At 34.8% G+C, this 24084-nt stretch overlaps 1 protein-coding gene across 9 annotated transcripts in view; it reads left to right on the forward strand.

The window, feature by feature from the left end:
- Nucleotides 1-24084, forward strand: part of CCDC102B (coiled-coil domain containing 102B) — a 318630-nt gene that overhangs the window by 137841 nt on the left and 156705 nt on the right. For 7 of the 9 annotated variants that reach the window (XM_074355387.1, XM_074355386.1, XM_074355384.1 and 4 more), the window contains one exon: nt 23097-23718. In XM_074355387.1, the coding sequence (XP_074211488.1) occupies nt 23113-23718 (606 nt within the window). In that variant the 5' untranslated portion in view covers nt 23097-23112. Of the gene's footprint in view, nt 1-17824; nt 17898-23096; nt 23719-24084 lie in introns of those variants that run through there. The other 2 variants (XM_074355385.1, XM_074355391.1) reach the window with 2 other exon arrangements.

Consider the following 24084-nt stretch of genomic DNA (forward strand, 5'->3'; position numbering starts at 1 on the left):
CACTATACCATTCTGATGATGTTAAATTAATACAGTTCTGTTATACTGATACTGAGAATATGTGACCTATGGTGACGTGTGGAAATAACTGGCACCAATAGGTTCTCTCCCAGCTATAATTTAAGAAAACCTCATTGCTATGAAAAGCAGGCAATGATGAAAATGATAAAACCCAATTTCTAGAAATCTACAAATTTCTTAGTTTTTTTATGAATTAAACAAAAGATACAAATTTGGGAGTGCAGAGAGAGGAAAAAAAGTAAAAATAACGTTTTTGAGAAAGCTTTGAAACTGTGGCACTATAGGGATTACTTGGGAAAGAGTTGAAGAAAAAATATTTATACAACTGGGAGGGTAGATAAAAACAAAGTGAGTTTTAAAAAAATCTGAATTTAATCTGGTCTTCAGCTCTTTGCCGTTTTCCTTGCACATGACTTACATTTTCTATTTTAGGGTCTGGAAAGCCTTATCTTTTGAGAAATATAAACACTGGCTATTAACTTCCTGTTATTTTGACATTTTTAATCCAATTCCTTAACTGCTTTTAATAAGGAAATTACAAAACAGTGCCTACAATAAAAACAAACAAATGAAAACTGATTCCAGATCAATTAGCAATTACGTTAAGAGTGCTGCTTTATAGTTAAATTGCTTTTTTCTTTAGTGTTATCTATTCTTATTCCAAAGGACAAAAGCCAGAATATCAACACTTAAAAAGATGACTGGAGAAGTTGAGAGACTTTATGTCTAAACAAATTACTAATACATTTTGGCTAAAATGAAGGAAGTATGGCCAGGGAAGAAATTTCACTAGCACATAGAGTAATTGATATTCAAATCAAAATCTAACATTGACATCTTCAAATATGTCATGTCTTTTCTTTCTTAAGATTATAAAACCTTACAAATGAAATTTTTCCAGTGAAATCAAGATTTTGCATCTCTTATCATAAGAAGTATCTTAAGTAAGTTACAACCACCATCTTTGTTTTCTAGGATAAGGTGTTTTCCTCCCAGTGATATATCTGAAAACTGATTACTTGTTTTATAGCAATTAAAATTTAAAGAATTAGAAAACTTGTATAATTGATACTATTTTTATTTTAGAAGAGTCCGTAGAAATGTAACCTGGCTGTAAATCTAGTGTCAGTGACTGAGATAAGAAGTCAACATTTTGTCTAAACATTAACATCTTATTAGTTAGTGTTCTGGTAATGTGTGATGATATGTATGTATAAATATTTCTCCTTTTGTTACGTAAGAATAGCCAGTTTTGAACCATTTCTTTATTCTCCTTTGCTTTTTCTATATTATTTCATTTCAGTTTTTTTAGAATAAAAATGTTCCTTGACAAGAGAAAATGAAAAAAGGGGGGGGGCGAAGAAGGGGCATAGCTCAATGGTAGAGTGCATGCTTAACATGCATGAGGTCCAAGGTTCAATCCCCAGTACCTCCACTAAAAAAAGGCAAGAGGGGAGGGTATAGCTCAAGTGGTAGAGCACATGCCTTGCATGCACGTGGCCCGTGGTTCAGTCCCTGGTACTGCCATTAAATAAACAAATAAACCTAATTACCTCCTCCCCGGGGGGGGGGGGGGGAAGGCAAGAGAAAATAATTGATTTAATATCCTTATAGTACTAGAAATGTATACTTTTAATTATACACAAAATCAATTTTACATGTTCCTTTTATATTTTTTCCATTCATGTCATAAGAGGTAAAATATGCTTTCTGGAACTTACGCTATTCCTATTCCTATTCAGAGGTAGGTAGCCTTGTGATTTTAAAATAGATTAATCATGTGTTTTAAGGGAAAAAAACATAATTGTGAAACTTGGGTTGGTCCTTATTCACTAATCACTTTATTTTCTCAGTGTCCTCTTCAATCATATTCACACAGGCATATAATTCAAGGACTAAATCTGGCTTGTAGTAATTTGGAGTAGTCAAGAGCTTGACTCGGCTCCTGCAGTTCTGCATTTTGGACATTTTGCCTGGGTGGGTGGAGGCAGCTGGTTTCCTGTTTAAAATATTTTGAGGACTTTTAGAAAGTCCAATTCACTCTCAGCCCAGAGTTCCTTCATTTTCCATAAAGGAAGAAGAGTTGAACATGTGTAAATATTTATATTTGGGAGATTAATCAGGAATATGTGATTCAACTCCAAAAATTGGGTTAGTCTGTGTTATAGTTTGTGCAGTTCTTTTATTTTTAGTTCAAAGTAATTTGTTTTGTTTGACTCATCACCCAATTTTTGTTATATTTAAAAACGTGAAAACATGTAGGTAATTTGCTACAAGGGAACCTTTGGAGAAAAATGTTTAATATATTTGAATCTGACCTGAATTTCTGTGGGTTATATTTCACATGTAATCAGAATGTAAGCTGCATGAGGATGGACCTTTAAATCTATTTATTTACTGACGCACCTTCACCCCCTGGAACAATGTGCCTGGCTCATAATAGAAATTCAATAAATACTAGTTGAATGAATGCATGAATATTCAAGACTCAAAAGCTAAGAGATGTTTACCCTTATTCTACTTTAGCAACATGCAGAAGTGAGTAAACATTATCATATAGGCATGTGTATGTTTTTAATAAAATGGTCATCAAAATATACTGTTTCATATGCATTTCCTGAACTGTGTATTTTTTTTTTTTGCCTTTGTTTCACATGAGTTGCAGGCATAATTTTAAAATGCAAAACTGAGTGAAAATAAAAGTAAAGACAAATGGAAATAAATATAGATACTTTAAAATCTTAAAATTACTATTGTTAAATTAATTAAATAAGGAGGTCATTAGACTGAGGTGGCGCTAATGCTGTGGTCGTCTGTGGAAACAAAACCAAACCTAAGCCCACAGGTGCCTCAAGGTTACTAAACTGAAACCTAAGGGCAGCTAATCACAAGCGGCCAACCAGGGGTGAAGCTAGCTGATCAATCATTTCCTTGCTCTGCTGCCAACCTTTCTCTGCGAAAGTCTCCCCTCAGCCCCTGTCAGTGGAGTGTTCTTAACCACGTCTGGTTTGGCACTACCTGACTGGAATCAATTTTTGCTGAAATAAACTTCTAAAATTTTAATATATGCCTCACTTTCTCTTTTAACACTAGATATTTAACACTACTTGTCTTTAATTGTATATTTTAGTTTGTGGGATAATATTCCAGTCCAACTGAGAGCTATATTGAGATTTTCAAGAGAGTGTTCATCTTGAAACAGGGTGCATTAGGTACAAGAGACGTTGGTCTGAAAAATTACAAAAAAAAACAAAAACCTAATAGGACCAAAAATTTAGAAAGAGGTAGTGAGCAGCGTTTTTCAGATGACTTAGATTCTTTTATCCATCTACCCATTTTGTTTTTGTTTTTGTTTTTTTAACCAGGAAGGAAGTTATTTGTAAACTTAACTGCAGAACTTTCATAAATGGACAGTCATTTGCATCAACTTCCTCAGCAGGTGGTAAAGCCCTGGTCAGGTGTACTTTGCTATGCGTCACACATATGACTTCTGTCTGGTTAAAATTAAAATGCAGCAACAGAAAACCCCGAACTTTTTTGTTTGTTTTTGCAACTCTACACCATTAGAAAAAAAAAATTAAAGAGAAATTTACCCCAATCTGCCTTAACAATCTTGAAAATAAAACCTTTAGTGTTAGTGTGTGTTAGTCGGTATTATTTTTGGATGCTTGCTGAGGGCAGGTTACTCTCTGGGTATTTGTAAATTTAGCGATTTTTAGAGACTCATTCTAATAATTTTGTAAATTAAGAAGACTACATATAAAAGCATACTGAGCCTCATGGAAGCATTCAAGAAAACAGTTTCCTCTCTGTGATGATGTGATGCAAACTTTAAGAAAAGGGAGTAATTTAGGCAGGCAGGAAAAGTTTTACGAAAAAGGGAGTTTTAAAAGGCATCGCCCAGGTGGTTAAGTGATTGAAAGGTAGAAGACTTTTGGGAGGGATGACCCTGGGGTTTCATGAAGTGTGAAGGACAGCTGTCTGACTCTCACAGGCATGGAGAGAAGCTGAGTTAGAAAATGAATGGATCTGGAAGAGACAAATGTTGAGTTTGGCTTTAATGAGCTGAGCATGTTCACTTAAATGGAGAAATGATTCAGTCACCAAATACAGGTAACTTTTAAGTTTTACATATTGGAAATAAATTTAAGATTCTCCTCCTGGCACTGAATGAGGTTAAACTCTCGTAAAATATAAGCAAAAATATACTTACAATGTTAGATTTTCATCCTTACGTGATGAGTGCTTGATCTTTTATTGTTAAATACTCTATTGCTGAAAATAAAGGAGATTGCAAAAGCTTTAAGTCATGGTTGGGGTTTACAGAAAGGAAAATAAGCTTTTCGTATTTCCATTAGGACTTCTCAGTATTTTAATGGGAAAATATGTTTGAATAATTTTATTTAAAAAGATTCAAAATTCACAATGCAGTAACATGTCAAATAGTCTTTGTTCTACTTTACAAAAAGTGTTATTTGTTTTTAAATGTATGTTATGATAAACATTTAAATGTTAACCAAGGTGTTTATTTCAGAAAAAAATTTTCCTTTTAGGTTTATTGAGCTTTATAATCATGTAGAAATTGTGGTTGTGTGTGATCACTGGATGATGGAAGTTATAAAGCAGTAGAAAACAACTTTCATGTGGTAGTTCAGTAAAATTAATAGAAGAATTTTTAAAGAACATAATGAGAAATATGAATAGCCTCTCTATAGGTTAGTGTTACAAATCTGTAGACCCTAAGTTATGTATTTCAGATATTCAGTAATATTGAGTAGGTTGATGTTTTGAATAAATCAGGAGGAAGGAAAACACACAAGGAAGAAAAAATTCAGACTAATGCATATTCAAGCATTTTCTACTGTTTTGTTTGTTGCAGAATATTTGGGGAAACGCATAAAAGCAAGAATAAAGCAACAATTATGCATATCCATGCATAATTTTCTATTTTTTCTATTTTAAAAATATGAAATGTGCATATTTTAGTTCAAGCTGGAATTTCTGCATTTTTCAGGGAAGAAATATTCCTTCTGAAGAACTAACATGTAGGAATAGAGTATTGACACCCAAAGGAAGTTGTTTTGGTAATCCAAGACTAAAAGCTTGGTAGAATGAGAATTAAAGTTTGTAGGTATCCAAGCAGAAGAAACTTGGGCATGCTGAAAAGGAGAGGAGTAGAGAGAGGCCAGCGGGTAAGACTGGTGCAGCTGTAATGAGGACTTTGAACTTAATCCTAAGAATAATGGGAAAGCAACTGAAAGAGTTTCAGCAAAGATGAAATAATTAAATGAAAAAGATAAAAATGCCTCTCCAGTTACTGCGTGGTGAACAGTGGTGGAAGAGAGAACAGTTGGAAACCTGTTTCAGTTATCTAAGAGTAAGATGGCTATGCTTGGACTAAGGGAGCTGAGATGGAGAAAGGTGAACATAGATTAAAAACTTCTTAGAACATAAAATGAAGAGGACTTGGTAACTGATTCAATACAAAGGATGATGAAGAATGATTAGTAAGGAAAACCTAAATTTTGGGCTTATACAACTGAAAGGATATTGGTGACTTTTATTAATAGGAAAAATGGAGTAAAGCCAGAGTTAATCTTCTACAGAATGAGAAATATAAAGTTTCCTCTAAATTCCCTGAAACAGCAAAATTCACGCTTTCCATTGCCACATAAGTGCACACATACATACACACATGACAAATACACTTTTCATTCCCAACAAGCCTGAGGATTCCAGATTAATGAAATAAGATTAATTTGTTATGGCACAATGGATATACATAAACACAATTGCATGCGTATGCATTTTGGCAGCTGTAAACTCTATTTTAGCTGAATGGTAGTTTTAGTTCCCTCTAGATTAACTAATTGAGTGTCTTCTATGTTCTAGTCACTGTGAGAAGAAAAATAAATAAGATGCAAACTGATAGATGGGTGGTAAAAACAGATATATTAAAATTATTATATGGTATCATAAATCCAGAATAAATTAATTAACCAGAGCACAGGGCCACAGATAAAGGAGGAACAAACTGAGAAGGAAGCATAGTGTATATCTATCATTCTTTCGTTATTGACCAGCCTTCACCATATTACACACACGTACAGATGAACAAATCGAACTCTATTTTGGTTTTCAAATAGTTTCTACACCATCTTTCTATAGGCATAAGATCTCTTTTTATCTGGATTGTGTACCTCATATACTGTTACCGAACTCAGGTTTGACTGCTTGTTGTTCAAAAATAGTAATTCAAGAGGCAAGTGTCAATAGACAGGTAAAGTGCTTTCATCAGAAAAACCAGTAATCTGGGGAATTGGCGGACTGCTATCCAGAAACCAACTCCGAAGCTTCTGCTCAGCCAGGACAGTTTTTAAAGGGAAAAAAGGGGGAAGAATCTCAGTGAATCATTGAGGCGGGAGGTTAGGGTCTGCATCATCTCCATGCATCATCTCCATTGTGAGCAGACCGGCTGACTGTCTCTTCAGATGTTATCTTGCCCCTTGAGCTGCCTGCAGGATTGACAAATGGGCCGGTGGGGACAGAGAGCTAGGCGTTCTCTAACTGCTTAATTCTTCATTCCTACTTCTTTAAGGAAAAGAATCAACAGGTTAGACAATGTACAGTGTGCATACAGGAGAGCATAAGTCAGCAATTAGTTTCAATTGCTTAATGATCTCATTCCTATAATTAGGTTCTTTATATCAGAAATGGGTAAACAGGAAAGGGGCCACAAGCTGCTTTCAGTACTATAGGTGTAAGCTAAGACTGAGGACAGAGCTGGAGGAGACTTGCCTGTCTCTCTGGGCTCTGGGAAATGTGCATCCTGTGTGGGCAGGAACCAAGGAGGCATCCCTTTGAGCTGTTTACTTCAATTTATCACGTCATTGTCTTCATAGCTTCAGATAATTTGGAAGTGGAGTTGTTTACATTCCTCTATCTTGTTCTTTCTTTTATCTTTACGTGCTTCACTTTCTAAGTTTTAATAAATCACATTTCCCTTGATTTCATTTTAGCAGATACTGTACTGACCAAAGAGGGGATAGAAAACAGATTGTTCAAAGAGCTGATTCTCAGGATAAATATCCCCTAGCTTCACTGAAGATTTGGTCCTCATGATTAGAAACGTGTGAACGTTGGTTTTTACTGGCTATTTTAATTTCAGACACAGTTCATGACGTACAGGAAGGACATTTTATGTAATGAAAAGAATCATAAAATGACAGCTACTCTTCATTTAATGTCTACATCGTGCCTAGATCTTTATGTATATTATAGCCTTGCATGCTCACAGCAAACTAATAAGGTAGACAGCATTATTACTCCAGCTTTATTGTTAAAACTGACTCTGGGACAAGTTAACTTCTGCACACTCTTATACCTGGTCAGAAGTTAAATCAAATCCCTTTTCACTATACCTTTCTGCCTATTTCCTTCTTACTTTTTAGAGTAACAAGAGAAATTACAGAAATTTTCTTTGAAGAACTAGCCCTGTTTTGAAATCAGGGATAATGGCTAAAAGCAGAAAATAGGAAAAAAGAAAGATAAGTTTGTTTTACTTTAACATGTACCAAAATGAGAAAGAAAGTGTTTTTGTGTTCACATTAACTTCTGCTATGATTAACAAGATGTGTTTGCTTCCTCTGTCTTTTCTATCGTGGGAGAAAAAAGGCTGTGGGTTGTATTCAAGCCAGAACAGTCCCCAAGGAAATCAGAACTCTTACTCCTTTGCTGTTTGGAAAAAAAAAAAAAACTGTTATCTTCAACTTATTTTACTACTAGGGACAATCTGCTGTTATAAAATGTTACATGTGTTTTTCCATTATTTCAGTTTATTATTACTTTTATGAAATGCTTAATTGACATGAATATATTTAAGAATTCTTTTCACTTATAATGGTACAGATAATCTTAAAATATAAAAGAAATTTGCATATGGGTTTGTTTTAGATTTTATGCAACAGAGCTATGGGAGGCTTGGGACTCTGAGGTCAGATCTTTTATGCTGCCAACGATTGTTAGAAATTTAAAAGTAGGTCTGGCTGTCGTAAACATAATGAACAAGCGGAACTTGACATTTGAATTTAGCCTTCTTCCAAAATATCAGTTACTCTCTTTTTCACATTTTCCATTTTAATTTCAACATTTAAATAGCAAAATAATTATCTTGATTCTGTTTTTATGTGTCCCAAATGTTTGAAAATGGAAATATGTTCAAAGAAGGTAGAGGAAGTAGTGGAGCTTGCATTTTTCTTTTTCCCTCCAGTCCGATTATCTTTGTGTTGTTAATGCTCATTATTTTGAAGCAGGCCCAGAGAATTTTGTTGGTTATCAATTGAGCATTTTAAAAAATGCAAGAAAGATGACTATGGAGATGTTATCAAGCAAATGATCATAGGGATGTGTGTGTGTGTGTGTGTGTGTGTGTGTGTGTGTCTGCGCGCAAACAGAACTATTCTGTCATTAGACTTGTTAAGGGCTTTACAAACCATTTGTTTGCTGAGACTCATGCCTTTGCATTGAGAAGTATATTTGATAATGACATTCTGATGATCTGAACATGATTGTTTTAATTAGCATTAATTTCATAAGACAAGGAAACTTCTGGAGAATTATCTGAGTGGTTGGGTAACTAAAGTATGAATCAGCTAGTGCATTATGGTATGTTTCCTTGTAGTAAACAGACATAATCAGGGAAAAAAAAGCTAAAATTGTAATTACGTATTATATGTGCAAATTTTATCGACTGCTTTATTGGAATTAAACACAGTGACTTTACTGGACATTTACGTATTTTAAGCCCATTTAATATCACCATAATACACCATTCTATTTCACCACAACTAATTGGGAATCATTGAGTTCAAGCAAGGTATTGTCTTTCCATGGATCAGATCTCCTGTCAAGCAGAGCCAGTTGATCTACGATTTGCTGAGCACCATGAACCACACGGACCGTCCGTGTTACGATGTTTTCCCCCTTGTGTGACTGAAACATTCTTTCTTATAATATGTTTTCCTCAGCCACTAAGTAGAGTGACATGTCCCCTCTCCTTTGCTCCCCCTGTGCTCTGTACATCCATCAGAGCGCGTGTTACTGTACTGTGATGATTGCATCCTCTTTATCCTGTCTCCTCACCTGCCTAATCTGAAAGCTTCTTGACAGGTAGACCTCGGGGTAGATGAAATATTTGTAAAGACAGCTCCTGCCAACGGGCTGCTTTCTGCTTATTTAAGTGATGAGGCTCAGCCTTGATGGCTTCATGTAAAGTGAACAAACTGTTAAGCATCAGCCCCTCAATGAATTGTTAAAAAGGGCACACAGTTCATGACGTATAGAAAGGACATTTTATGTGGCTGCCACCCAGGTCAAATAAATGATAGAGCCCTGTTTGCATTCTAGAAGCTTCCCTCATGCCTGCCCCCTGTCATTACCACTCTCTCCAAAGGTAAACACTGTTCTGATCTCTATTGTGAGAGTAGCTTTGCCTGTTTTTGAGCTTATTATAAATGTGTCATTTTGTACCTGCTTCTTTCAGTCATCATTTTGGAGATGCATCTCTCTCTAGCATCCATTTTTATTGTTATATAGCATTCTAATCAAATGACTATAGCAAAATTCATGTATCCGTTTTTAGTTTACAGACAATGGACAAGTTCGCTTTTGAGCTATTCGGAATAATGCTATGACAATTTTTATGGGTAGTGGTGTTATATTGTGGTTTTAATTTGCATTTCCTTGATAATGAATAATCTAAGAACATTCCACATGTTTATTGACTGTGTGAATATTATCTTTCGTGAAGTACATTTTAAAATTTCTAGCACATTTTTAAAAAATGGTGTTAACTGTTTTGAAAATTTGTAATAATTCTGTGTATGTTCTAGATATGAATCCTCAGTGAATGTGCATATGGCTAACACTTTCTTGCATGCAGTTATTTGCATTTTCATTCCAATGATGATGTCTTTTCTTGAACAGAAATCCTTAGTTTTAATAAAGTTCTATTTATAACTATTTACCTTATGGTCAATATTTGCTGTCCTGATTAGAAATCTTTGCTTCCTGCAAGGTAATGAGAGACTATTCTTAGTTAATTTCTAGAGCTTTATTTTTCTGTCGTACACTTACCTATGTCAGAGCTCTATTTGGAAGTGATCTTTTTACATGGTGTGATGTAGCGGTTAGTTCCATGTGGATATATGGTTGAGCTGGCACTTTGTTTTTTGAAAAAAGGGGGGAAAATTCCCATCCTGAACCGTCGTAAATCAGCCACCACACTGATGTGGGTTTGGGTCTGGACTCTGTTCTCTTCCATTAGTCTGTCTGTCTCTCCTCATGCCGGCACCTCATTGCCATAATTATTGTAGCTTTATATTATTTTAACATCCAGTCCGATAATTCCTCTAAGTTTATTCTCCTTTAACATTTTCTTGGCTGTTTTTGACTCCTGGTATTTCCAAATGAATGTTAGACAAACTTTTCAATTTCCAGAAAATAAACCTGAGGTTTTCGACTAGAATTACACTGAATCTATAGGTCAACTTGTATAAATGCACCATTTTTACAGATTTGAGCTTTACAATTTATAAACATGATATATCCCTTCATTTATTTAGCTATTCTTTAGTTTCTCTCAGTAACATATTGTAGTTTATAGAACACAATTTAGCTGTCTTCTGTTCCAGCCCTTACTGTTTTGATGTATTTAATGCCATTACAAAATAGCATTCATTTTTAACATGTGATATTTGATATGTAACTATTAGTTTCTAAGATAGAGAAAAACATGATTGTGTACGTTGTCTTTATACCCAGTAACCTTGCTAACTTCACTTATTAATTCTAATAGTTTGTGGGTTGATTTGAATTTTCTACTTACACAGTCATACTGTAAGAAAATGACAGTTTTATTTTGTCCTTTCTATTCCTATTTAATTTAATTTCCTTTTCATTGGTTAAGACCACTCTTCTTGTACAATACTGAGCAGTAGAAGTTTTATCAGTTACCCTTTTCTAATTTATGATTTGATTGGGGGAAAGCTTTTAATAATTCACCACTAGGAATTATTACTTTAGGTTTTCTGCAGATAACTATTATCATACCACAAATTTTCCCTTCTATTTTTGGTTGCTAAATTTTAAAAAAAATTCTAAACTGGTCAGTTTTTTTTCAAATGCATTTTATTTATCTACTGATATTTTTCTTATTTTAATATAGTTTATTAAGTGAATTTCAATGATCGATAATGAAACGCTGAATCAATTTTAAATTCCTGGAAATATTCAACTCCTTTGTGTTACATTAATCATTTTCACCACCAGATTTTTCTTGCTAGTGTTTCTGTTCATGTTTTTATGTGTATGTTAGTGGGAGATATTTGTCATAAAGTTCTTATCAGTTGTTAGTATCAAGGTTTTGATTTCATAAAATAAATTCGGGCATGTTCACTTATTTTCTTTTATCTGGAGAAGTTCATGAAAAGTTAGTATAATTTCCTGGTAATAAGAAAATATTTTCTTTTTAAATTCTTTATAAATAATCCTTGCTGGATTTTAGAGGCTCTTTTCTCTTATATATCTCTCATTCATTCATTCACACAACAAATGTTTACTTAATGTCTACTCTAACTCAGGCATTGTGCTAGCCCCCAAGGATGGAATGTGGTCAAAAGCAAGCATGGTCCTTACCCACGCTGAACTCACAGGCTAGTTGGGGGGGAGATAGAGAGAAATCAAATGATTTTAAAACATGGATCACAACTCCATTAGACATTTATGAAGAATGAGTATCAGCGTTTAGAGATCACAGCAGGGGGACCTAATCTAAGTCAAGATTATAGAGTCTTCCTGAGGAAGCTAATAGTCAGAAATAGATCAGTTAATTTTCTTTCTCTCATTAGAACTGACATCTGATTCATATGGTTAGAATGAAGTAAATGAGAAAAACTGACTATCCAATGTGGTTCGTTTTCTGTGTTTTGTAGAGGATCTCCCAGCCTAAAGAAGTTTCCAGAAGCAAATTTTTGTCCTTCACACTAAATGAAAATCTGGCACAAAGACTACATGTTTAAGTCAAAAAAGAAAAAATGCAGGCAATAACAAGCCTCACTGGGCCCTTAATAGCAATGACTAAACTAAATACTTGCTGCTTGTCTTAAATTCAGTGTAGTCATTTTTCTTATTTTTACTTGTTTAAAAATATATTTAAGTTTGCACTTTCCAGGATGTTGTACTTTATAAACTTTTTATGTATTAATTTCATAAATATAATATTTATAACTTACATTAACTGTTGCTGGAATGCACTGTTATAATCTCTTTCCTAACTCTTTTATTGAACTCAAATACAGCACTTGAATACCCTAGAGAGAAAACAAACCTTGTTTCTTCCAAATTCTTCTCGATAATGAAAAATAAGAAGTCTTCTAGATGGGAAGCTAGCTAGTGTAATGTGAAACCATGCCAAATACAGGCAGCAGGCTAATACACACAATACGTTTCCAAGTTCCTTTTTTATTTTCTAGGGAAAAATCAGTAGTATTTAATTAATAAATAACACCATTTTAAATTTAAAAACACATAATCTACCATTTTGAGTAAGAAATAAACACTGTTTAATATAGTTCTGGGTAAAAATAAAATATCCAAAAATAATTTCAAAATTCCTTTAGGAGTCAACTGTCAAAGAGTTTCAAGATTTGAGTTCTACTTGGGACATAGTGGGTGTAGCGGTTTTACCAAGTATGCTAGGTCAAATAGCACTTCAACTTAGAAAGTTGTAAAACTGTGAAACTGGAACCCATTCTAAATATCACAAAAACTGCTGTAAAGTTTTCCAACGATGGAATTTTTTATTGTTTAAAACTGAGATTTTACAGATGCAAATGGATAAATGTTTAACATGTCAAACTGGTATTTTAGTTTGAAATGGGAATTTTTTTTAAATGATTTTTAATCACATTCCTAAAATAGATTTTATTGGGAAAAATATACCCAGAGAAGTGAAAACAGTGAAATGTGCACAAGTCATCATTTGAATAATACAGAATAACCAGACTAAGGTGGAATTATAAATATTTGAAACTCTTCTGTTAGGCCAGAGGCTCTGTGAAATTACAACTTATAAAAATAACATATAATAATAAAAATATGAGATAGGTTTTTGCTGAGCTGAAGAATGTATTTGTCTATTATGCATATATACACTCTCACACACTCACATGCGGACTCAAAATAAATAGAAAATAGAGAGGCACAGACACAGAAATACAACCAGACATACCTCTTGGGTTATGGTGAGAAGTCAAAAGGTTAAGATATATGAAATGCTTAGGAAAATGCTTGACAATTTCTTTCACTCTTTCTTTTTCTCTCTCTGTCTCCAAATTTCAATTTAAGATGGCAAACAGTTGTTTATCTATCACTTGATTTGCAGAAATTATTCTTATCTAAAGATATAAATTTTATAAAATATACTAGTTAATAAGCACTTAAAAACCAAATCATCCTCAAGTCAAATCTGATTGATGAAATTGCAGGACTTCATGATCTTAACACCACCTTATGTGTCCCAGATAAGCACTAGTGAACTTCAATATAGTGCTGTTTGAATAGAAAGCTTTTCTCATATGGTTGTACTTCACATTCAAAAATGGGAAAGAAAATTTCTAAATAACTAGTAGACAGTTTTCAGTTTTCCAAAAGCAAAGCAATATCTTGCTGTAAGTTGTGAAAAATACTTTTATATAAATTAATCTATCAGAATATTAAAATGTAAAAATTAACAACAATGAGCATGCTCATTTTCACTTATCACTAGAGAGGAAAATCGTATGCAATAAATTAAGCATGCTAGAGCAACTTCACGTCTTCTGTAATTGTAGATAGTCATGTGCTCTTGAGAAGCATTTTAGGAAAGTGAATCATACACCGTCCTCATTTTCTAATTTTAAGTTGTTAAAGGCGTTGTTGAATGTCAATTTATATTTCCTGTTACTGTTACCTCTTGAAAGAGCCAAAATATACTCATGAAAACCCAAAAGATTTCTCCTTTGTGGTTTTTGATTTCCCAAATATCAACAGAGACTAAAAATGGACTTTTCTGAAAATTCAATTTTGTGTGTGTGGTAACTGGAGTCTTTTAGCTATTTCAGCATAATCTGTAAAGAACCTTCTCTGCTGTCAAAATAATATCAAAATTTTAGAAGAGTAATTAATAACCTGAAGCTGTCTATAAACTCTAGAGTTGTATTTGAATTTCAATTAGCTTAAGTATAATAGTCAAAACCAATGAAAGGTAATTTTGTTAATCTGTGGTGATCACTCTAATTACATATTTCATTTGCTTGGTTTGTGAGGGTTTTCTACTTGTTTGGATTGGTTACACAATGTTCTTCCTATAAATTAATGGCATGAGTAACTTTCTCTTGTGATGGCTCTCAAAAAGACTAGCCAATTTTGATTAATGCCAACATAGCTAATTTAAACAAGATAATATAATATTTTTTGCACTTATTTCCTGGAATGCTGCATGTCTGTAGTGCCATGTACCTTTTACATTTTAACATTATCTGAAGAAACCATAAAATTTATTTTCTCTTAATCCTGTGATTGGCATTTGGATTGAGATTTACTGTTTCCTATCCCCTGTTTTTATATCATTTAACTTTTCCATTGGTATGAATTTAATTGTAACTTTTAACACTTATTTCTTAAATATTCACACTTTTGTGTTAAGTTAGACTAAACTGTGATGAGTGGCAATGATAACTGATAATTTGAGGGAGGGATTTTAAGAGTAGTGGATTGTCTTTCTGTATTGCTGCATAACAAATGGCACCAAAATTTAGTGACTTAAAACAGCATTTGTTGTCTTAGTTTCTGTAGGATAGGAATCAGGTGTGACTTGGTTGGGTCCTGTCTCTGAATCCCTCAAAGGTCTCAGTTAAAGTGTTAGCCAGGGCTTTGGTGGTCTTTAGGTTCAACTTGAGGTGGATCTGCTTCCAAGCTCTCTACAATTGCTGTGGGTAGGATTTAATTTCTCATACGCTGTTGATGAGGGGCTTGAGTTCTTGCCGCAGGAGCCTCTCCACAGGAAAGCTTAGGACATGGCTCTTGGCTTCATCAGAATGACCAAGAGAGGGAACAATAGAGAAAGTGTTAGCAAGATGGAAGTTGTGTCCTTTCATTACCTAATTTCAGAAATGACATCCCATCACTTTTGCAATATTATATTCATTAGAATCAGGTCTGGTTCATAGTGGGTGCTTTTTTACTGTGTCCTCACTTGTGGAAGTGGTGAGTAAGCTCTTGGGGTCTTTTTTATAAAGGCACTAATCCCTTTCATGAGGGCTCCACTCTCATGACCTAAGTACCTTGCAAAGGCCTCTCTTCCTAAAACTATTACATGAGGCATTAGGATTTTAACATATGAATTTGGGGAGGATACAAACATTCAGACCACAGCACTACCAAATATTTAGAGGATCAACACCAAGTTTACACATACTCTTCCTAAAAGTAAAAGAAGGAATACGTCCCAACTTATTTTTATAAAGTCATATGAAAATGTACGGTCATATATACATAAGCCTGTATGTTTATATATATGAACAAATACACTATATATATTAGAAATCAGTATAAAGGAGAAAATTAAATCACACAGAATCTAGATATAATCACTCTTAAAAGTTCAAAGTTTTTTTTTTTTTACTGAAATTACAATTGCTTTAAAAATTAGGTAGGTAATGCCTCGCCTGAGCACAGCATCTGACTGCAGCATCGGGAGGGGGGAGACCCGCCTGCCCACTGGCCACAGTGCCAGAGAGATATGAGCAATATGAAGAAGCAGAGGAACCACTCCCAATTAAAAGATCAAGAGAAATCCCCTGAAAGCACAATCAAGGAAATAGACATTGATGGCCTACTAGATCAAGATTTCAAAAAAGGAGTGATCAAAGTACTGAAGGAACTAAAAGAAATAGTGTTTAGAGATATAAAATATGTCAAAAATGAAATAGAAGCTATAAAGAAGAACCAAGTAGAATTAGTAAACTCATTTGCTGAGATGAGAGCTGACCTAAAGGCTGTACAAAGCAGGCTAGATAATGCAGAGGAACGATTAAGTGACCTAGAAGACAGGACAACAGAAAGCACCCAATCAGAACAGCTGAGAGAAAAACAAATAAAAAACAATGAAAACAATATAAAGGACATATGGGATAATATAAAGCATGCCAATCTACACATAATCGGGGTTCCAGAAGGGGAAGAAAGAACAAAGGGGATTGAAAAGGTATTTGAAGAAATCATGACTGAAAACTTCCCAAACCTAAAGAAGGAATCAGATATCCAAGTACAGGAGGCTCAGAGGGTCCCAAACAGGAAGAACCCAAATAGACCCACACCAAGACATATCATAATCAAGATGGCCAGAGTCAAGGATAAAGAAATGATCCTTAAGGCAGCAAGAGAAAAACAAAGAGTGAGTTACAAGGGAACCCCCATAAGGCTCTCAGCTGATTTCTCTATACAAACACTAAGGGGCCAGAAGGGAGCAGCAAGATATATTCAAAGTCCTGAATGAAAAAAAGTTGCAGCCTAGGATACTCTATCCAGCCAGGCTATCCTTCAGAATAGAAGGAGAGATAAAGAACTTCACAGACAAGCAAAAACTAAAAGTGTTTAGCAACACTAAACCCATGCTAAAAGAAATATTAACAGGTGAACTCTAAATAGAAAAGAAGCAAGATTCTACAAAAATGAGAAACTCATAACTGGAAAGGTGATAACTCCCTGAACTACAAACAGAATAAACACAAAATTGTAAAAGAAGACATCTAAATCATTAACAGTGGGAGAGGGAAGCAAGGAAAACCACTGCAGAAAACAGTATGGAGATTCCTCAAAAGACTAGGAATAGACTTACCATATGACCCAGGAATCCTGCTCCTGGACATATATCCAGAAGGAACCCTACTTCAAAATGACACCTGCACCCCAATGTTCACAGCAGCACTATTTACAAGCCAAGACATGGAAACAGCCTAAATGTCCATCAACAGATGACTGGGTAAAGAAGAGGTGGTATATTTATACGATGGAATACTATTCAGCCACAAAAACCAACAACATAACGCCATTTGCAGCAACATGGGTGTCCCTGGAAAATGTCATTCAAAGTGAAGTAAGCCAGAAAGAGAAAGAAAAATACCATATGAGATCACTCATATGTGGAATCTAAAAAAAAAAAAAAAAAAAAAAAACTGAAACAGACTCATAGACATAGAATACAAACTTGTGGTTGCCAAGGGGGCAGGGGGTGGGAAGGGACAGACTGGGATTTTAAAATGTAGAATAGATAAACAAGATTACACTGTATAGCACAGGGAAATATATGCAAGATCTTGTGGTAGCTCACAGCAAAAAAAAAAAGTGACAATGAATATATATATGTTCATGTATAACTGAAAAACTGTGCTCTACACTGGAACTTGACACAGCATTGTAAAATGACTATTACTCAATAAAAAATTGTTTAAAAAAATAAATTAAACAAAACAAAACAAAATTAGGTAGGTAAAAATATATTTTTATGCAACTTTTGCTACCTTAATATTTTATCTATATTTTTCAACATTAAAATTAAATTATTATTTAATAACATTGATAGGCATTGTTCAAAAAACATGATTATTTTGGGGATAACACCAGAAAAACATTGGAAAAAACAATGAATTTGAGCATAAAAATGCACTAAGTTTCTGAATAATATTTCAATGTCCCTTGCTTCTAGGTACCTGTGTACTCTGAAATACTAGTCAACAGCACAATCATACAAAAAATTGCTATGGTTTAGGTGAGAAAGGGTAAGTCAAAGCCTAGGAGAATTCCTATTTTTAAATATTGTCTTTCTTATGTTGCATTTTCTCTTGATTTCCTAGTTTTTCTGGCTACAGAATGTAAAAACGAACAAAAATCTTCAACTGTCTTCCACCTTCAACTGTCTAATATATGGATTAATTCATGTTTATTACAAAGGTACATAACAAGGATGGACATTTTAATTGTACAGTACAGATATTTCACAGTAGTAGGGGAGAAGTTTCAGTTTACTCAATATTAAGAGTAGAAATCTCCTCTGCCTTTGGGGTGGTTGATTTCACTGGCTAACTTTTCAAATGTTTTGCGTTACAGAAACCTCAAATGTGTTTTGTTAAATTCTTTACCCTTAAGGTTTAGACTCATGAGTAATTCAAAGGAAATTCCAAACATATGTTTATAATTTAATATGTTAGGCTGTTTTCTTCTTTTCTTTTTTATATTTAATGCCCGAGAACTCTCTTGAGCTGCTTCTTTCAGGGAACTTTTGGCAAGATTACACTAAGTTACAAACCCAAAATTTCAGTTTGGATTTCAACATACATCAATAATGGGTAGATTCTGAATAATACCAAAAAGTCTTCTCATTTCAAATCTAAATGCCATAAACACAAAGTGACATTACTCAGATTACTCAGTGGCATTGAAGGACATTGAAAATAATTCTGGTTAATGTTAACTCAGAGTCAATTAATTGTCTTATTCTTAAATTGTACTTGATTTTGGAACATTGTTAGTATTCCTAGTAATTCTTCACATTTTTTTTACCTTACCACTTACCATTTAATGATAGTGAATGTTCAATGAACTATTTCTACCACATGTCTTCCTCTACTTCACCAAATCTGTCAAATAATTTTTAAAAGTCTAGACTTTAAAAATAGGCCCTGCTCTTTTCTGTCATAGCATAAACCATGCATAGTAAACATGTATGATTTGGATGTAAAAATATAATCTTAACATATGTTAGTGATGATTAATTTATAGTCTGCAACAAAATGAACATTTATTGAGAATTTGATAAGCTATGCAGATACTTTCTATTTTTTGAATCTGAAAAAAAAAACTTTACATGTGACATGAACCTTGGAAAGAATAGTGAAAAAGAAATTCACATCCAAAATACATTGAAAATAACTAATTTTTCTTAAGTCTTTGTTCCTGTGTAATTGTAGCAAAAACAGATTAAACAGAGAAGTGATTTGATGTGAAGGAATTATTTTCTCCAAGTGCTGTTGACATTCCTAAATATACACCAAGGTGCAGTTCAATCTGCTAAATAATACTATTAAAATCATATACAACCCAGTTAAATTATGTGTTTTCTGTATGTGTATAGGTATACATACATTGTGTGCACACACACATATACACATGTATATACATACATACTCATGTATGTATCATATATATATTTTTTGAAGTGGCTTGAGAAGGCACCTGTAGGGTACTAAGACCTTAATTCTTTCATTTTCTCCTTTTGGACAAGCTATATAATGTTGTATCGATGGGGGAAAACTAGACTCCAAAAGAAAACCTTGTTCTGAGACTAAGAATGTGAGGATGGGGCATGGAGTGTTCCTGCCACCTTTCTACCTTTCTCTCTCTACCCAGTCTGCCTGGCTTTTAGATTTTTCTATTATAAGAAGCACAAGAAGGGTCCATACCTACCCACTCCCATGAGCATCATGTAAAATATACATTAAAAATTGTTTTTAAAATAGTTTCATTACACAGATTTTATTATAGACCTGGAGTTTGATGCTTGAACGTCTTCTGTTAGCATTTTACCCTCTTAGTTTCAACCTTCAGTGCCTTTACAATTTTAAATATTCAGAGCAGAAGAACATGTTGAAATCCAAGGAACCAAGGGAAGAGAATTCCACTTAGAGGTCCCAAAGCAGGAATGAGTCTGGCCACTTCAAAGAACAAGAAGAAAGTCAGCATGACTGGAGCTGTGGGGGAAGGAAGGGACGAGGCGTAGGAATCCAGGTCAGGGAGGGAGGCTGGTGCCAGACCATGTGAAACTGAAGCGAGTTTAATCTTTGACCCCGTATTAGTCTTTACACTAAAATTTAAATTCCAGATCATGCGTAAGAAATAAAGCTTAACAAACAGTATCATATATGCCTTTATTTGAATATTTCTTTGCTTCAGTAAGAAGTAGGGTGAATGAGGCAAAGAATTTGAAATATTATGCATAGATACAACTCACAAACTTCTAATTATAGCATCTCTGCTTCCGATTTCAATTTTTTCTCTTTGCTTTTTGTTGTGGGATACATTGTAGCCAATTTGGATTGTTAATGTAAAGAACGTGCTGTTGGGAAAATCAAACAAAACTTTAGAATGCATATCCGTATTAAAAAATTTTATAATCGCATTTCAGAAGTCAATATGACAGTCATTTGGGTTGTATTCTCCAAACTCCATTGTTAAGCCTGTGAACACTTGCCAGTCAGCTGACACAGAGTAGCTGGGTGACTGCACAGGTTCCATCAAACGGGTGTAAGAAAACATGGCTGAGTCACACTGACATGAAAACGCGTCCTCTGGTTCAGGACAAAGTGTAGCCAGATCCATGGAGAACTTCTGACTTAGCCGCGCACGCTCTTTAAGAGCAAGTGTGAATGGGATAAATGGCTCAGGAATTCTGCTCCGGAAATACACAGAAAAACTGGGATAGTTTGTGGTTTTGTTCACCAGAACCCTAAAGTGGACATAAATATTGGAAAATGTTGATGAATTCAATATTAAAGAAAATCTATGATTTTAACAAATGAACAGCTTTTATGTAAAGAGCAAGCGGGGAACATGAAAAGCATAATAGCTCCTCTCACTTAGCGCTGCTTGGTTTGCTGTGCAACTGCAACAGGAATTACTTCACAGGGTAATTTGCCCTCATGTTCTGACTTAATGACAATTTTGAGTTGTTGGCTATGTGCTCTTCTGAATTTTATTTATTTCTTTTTAACTAGTACTTATGTATACAGTTACATTCTTCTCTATATTATTTAATCTCTATGAAATTATACAAAATGGTATATATCTAGCCATGTAAATTCCAGGTGCAGGATCACCTGTCCGAATCGGGGAAGTGACAACATCTTTGACATGACCAGTTTTTTGCTTTATTTTTTCCAATAAAATGTGTGCTCTGACTCTTAGGCACCTGGAAATAGGAGCAAGGTTATTCTTAAATGAAAATAAGATTCAACTGGGCTTTATAGTTTCACCACAGTTAATACTAATTTCAACTTTTGGCTTAAGGTCTCAAGGAATATTTTGGCATACTTACTTGGCACCATTAAGTTGTATTAGATTGCATGAGAAAATTGGAATAGTTTGTGGCCTTGTTCACTGAATCCTTGAAATAAACATAAATATTAAAAAATGCTAAGGAATTCAGCAAGTGCCAGGCTTCCATACAAACGGGTAGTAAGTAACATAGACTTAATCTGTATTATTAGAAGAAATATACTTAAGCTGTAAACTCCAATCTTGGATAAAAATCTTTATGTCTTAATATTTGTTCAGTGGTAAGACATTTCAGGGATATTTTAAACAGAAATTTCTTGAACTTGATTGCCACCCCAAGTACTACATAAGAGCAGTTAAATTGTGTTACATCCTCCAAGAAATTCTAAATTATCCGAACCTAAATTTGTGGTTGGCAGGCAAAGCACTATAAAAGCTTCAAGATGATCAGCCTGCCAGAAAACAGAAATTTTATTTTTCTAAGGCTCATTGCAAATGATACATTGGTACTTAATAAAATGGATTGTGGATTTTGGATCTTTCTTTATTCCTTTACTCATATTCCAAAGAAGTAAGACTGATCACTTTTACCTATGACCTAAAAGGTTAATATTTTAATGTAGTGAACCTTTTTTCTTTTTAGCTTCTTGAAGTATAGAAAACACGTTATTGTCTGGAAATGGTAGCGGTAACATCAAGATGCTATGAGGAGAGATTATTCTGAAATAGTTTATTTTATAAAAAATGAGGTTAATTTTTTAATGAGCATTAACTAAGAAATATTATTTTTTCTCAAATAATTTTTCCTGAAAACCTAGACTAAAGAAAAACATCACATTGATTTAAAACAGTGATACATGGCTTCCACAATTGTTGGCAATAATAATAAGTTAAAGAGATAAGGAATGAAGAGTCAGCTAAAAGAAAAAAGCAGGGCTTATCACGTGAATTCCATGCTAATTCTTTAAGATAAAGATAATTTCTATCTGATGGGATAAATGCAATTTATAATTCAATAATGACTCTTGGAAAACATAAATATGCATGTTTTAAAATGTTTGCGTTTGTGCTTATTTTAGTTTTGTTGTTTTTTCTAGTTTTGTTTTTTGAGGGGAAAGGAGGGGGTAGTTCGGTTTGTTTATTTAATTATTTTTTTAATGGCAGTACTGGAAATTGAACCCAGGCCCTCAAACTCTTTGCATCCTTCCGTTTCACCACTTCTCACATTACAGGGTGGCTGTTGCACTTGCCTTCTTCTGGAATCGTGTCTCTGTTTGGGCAGGAGGAAAGCAGAGAAAAAAGGGTTTTTTTATTCTGAAGTTTTCACATTTTGCTAGATGGGAAACTTCTCTAGTAGACTTGCCCTCACATGTCGTCAGCCAGAACCAGGTCCTATGCTGCTTTAAGACCAGTGAATGGTGAATTAAATGGAGGGAGGAAGGAAATGGTGAATTAAATGGAATCAAGGAAGATTTAGAACAATCACGATTTAGCCCCTGGGGTGGGAATAGGGGTTTATCCTCCCAGAGATCAACAGATTCTGCCTTCCACCTGAACAAGTTGTGCTTCAGCTAGCAGGGGGAATGGGACCATTGAGTAGTTAATGGACAATATGTGTTGCAATAAATATTTACCTGGGAAGAACTATATTTGTTAAAATGAATAATTCATGTCATATGCTATCCCCAGTTGCATCTTTATATATTTATTTGTATTTGTTTGGCAAAATTAAATATGAGCAATTTCTGATTCTTTGCATCTAGTTGCAAATGCATAAATTGCTCTACCTTGTTAGTTCCAGTGGGAAGGAAAATATGCAATATTGAAAAGATGCATTGTTTTCATCAGCTTTCTTTTTTAAATGTAGGGCTTGCTCTTATAATTGCAGAGGAAATTCAGATGTAACTATGTTCTCTGTCTTTTCTTAGGCCTGAGAAGATAAATATGAATTTAGATTCCATTCATCGGTTAATTGAGGAGACACGGATCTTCCAGATGCAGCCAACATCAGTTAAGCCAGTTTGTGACCTGGTAGCGCCTGCCTCATCCCCCAGGGACACCTGTAGCTCCTGTTTCCCACTCTATGGGCTGCAATCTCATCCCGCTCACAAATTCTGTGCTCCCTGGTGCAGCACCAGCGACTGGGATCTCTGTGAAGAACTCCGTCTGCGGGAACTGGAGGAGGTCAAGGCCAGAGCGGCTCAGATGGAGAAGACCATGCGGTGGTGGTCAGACTGCACTGCCAACTGGAGAGAAAAGTGGAGTAAAGTTCGAGCTGAAAGGAACAGCGCCAGAGAGGAAGGAAGACAACTCAGAATGAAATTAGAGTTGGCCATGAAGGAACTGAGTGCCCTGAAAAAGCAGCAAAGTCCATCACATCAAAAGGAGGAGTTGGAAGCAAGGGTTTCCCAGGATCCGAAGCTTGCTAGTTTCATAGACGTGGCGTATGCACAGAGAGACCCATTTCAAATTGGTCCCAAAATGTGTGAGTCCATCAGAGAGTGTTTGGGAAAGAGAGAATTTCCTACAAAGGAGAACACAAATAGTAAGGTCAGAAAAAAATCCAGAGGCACCCAGGGACTATGTGTGTATTTGAACGCCACACGTGGTAACGGGGAGGGGAGGGAAACAGCCATCCAGCGCTGGCTGTGCTTGCCTGTCTGGGCTGCGGTAGCTAAGTACCACGGACGGGCTGGGCAGCCACAGACATGTATTTTCTCACAGTTCTGGAGGCTAGAAGTGTGAGATCCAGGTGTCAGCAGGGCCGTCTTCTCCCTGTGTTGTCACGTCGTCTTTTCTCTGTGAATGTCGCCATCCAAATCTCCTCTTCTTACAAGGATACCATCACTAGGCCCACCCTAATGATCTTATTTTAACTTAATTACTTTTTAAAGACCCTATGTCCAAATATTGTGA

Source organism: Camelus bactrianus, chromosome 30, assembly GCF_048773025.1.
Source record: "Camelus bactrianus isolate YW-2024 breed Bactrian camel chromosome 30, ASM4877302v1, whole genome shotgun sequence".
NCBI classification, from domain to species: domain Eukaryota; kingdom Metazoa; phylum Chordata; class Mammalia; order Artiodactyla; family Camelidae; genus Camelus; species Camelus bactrianus.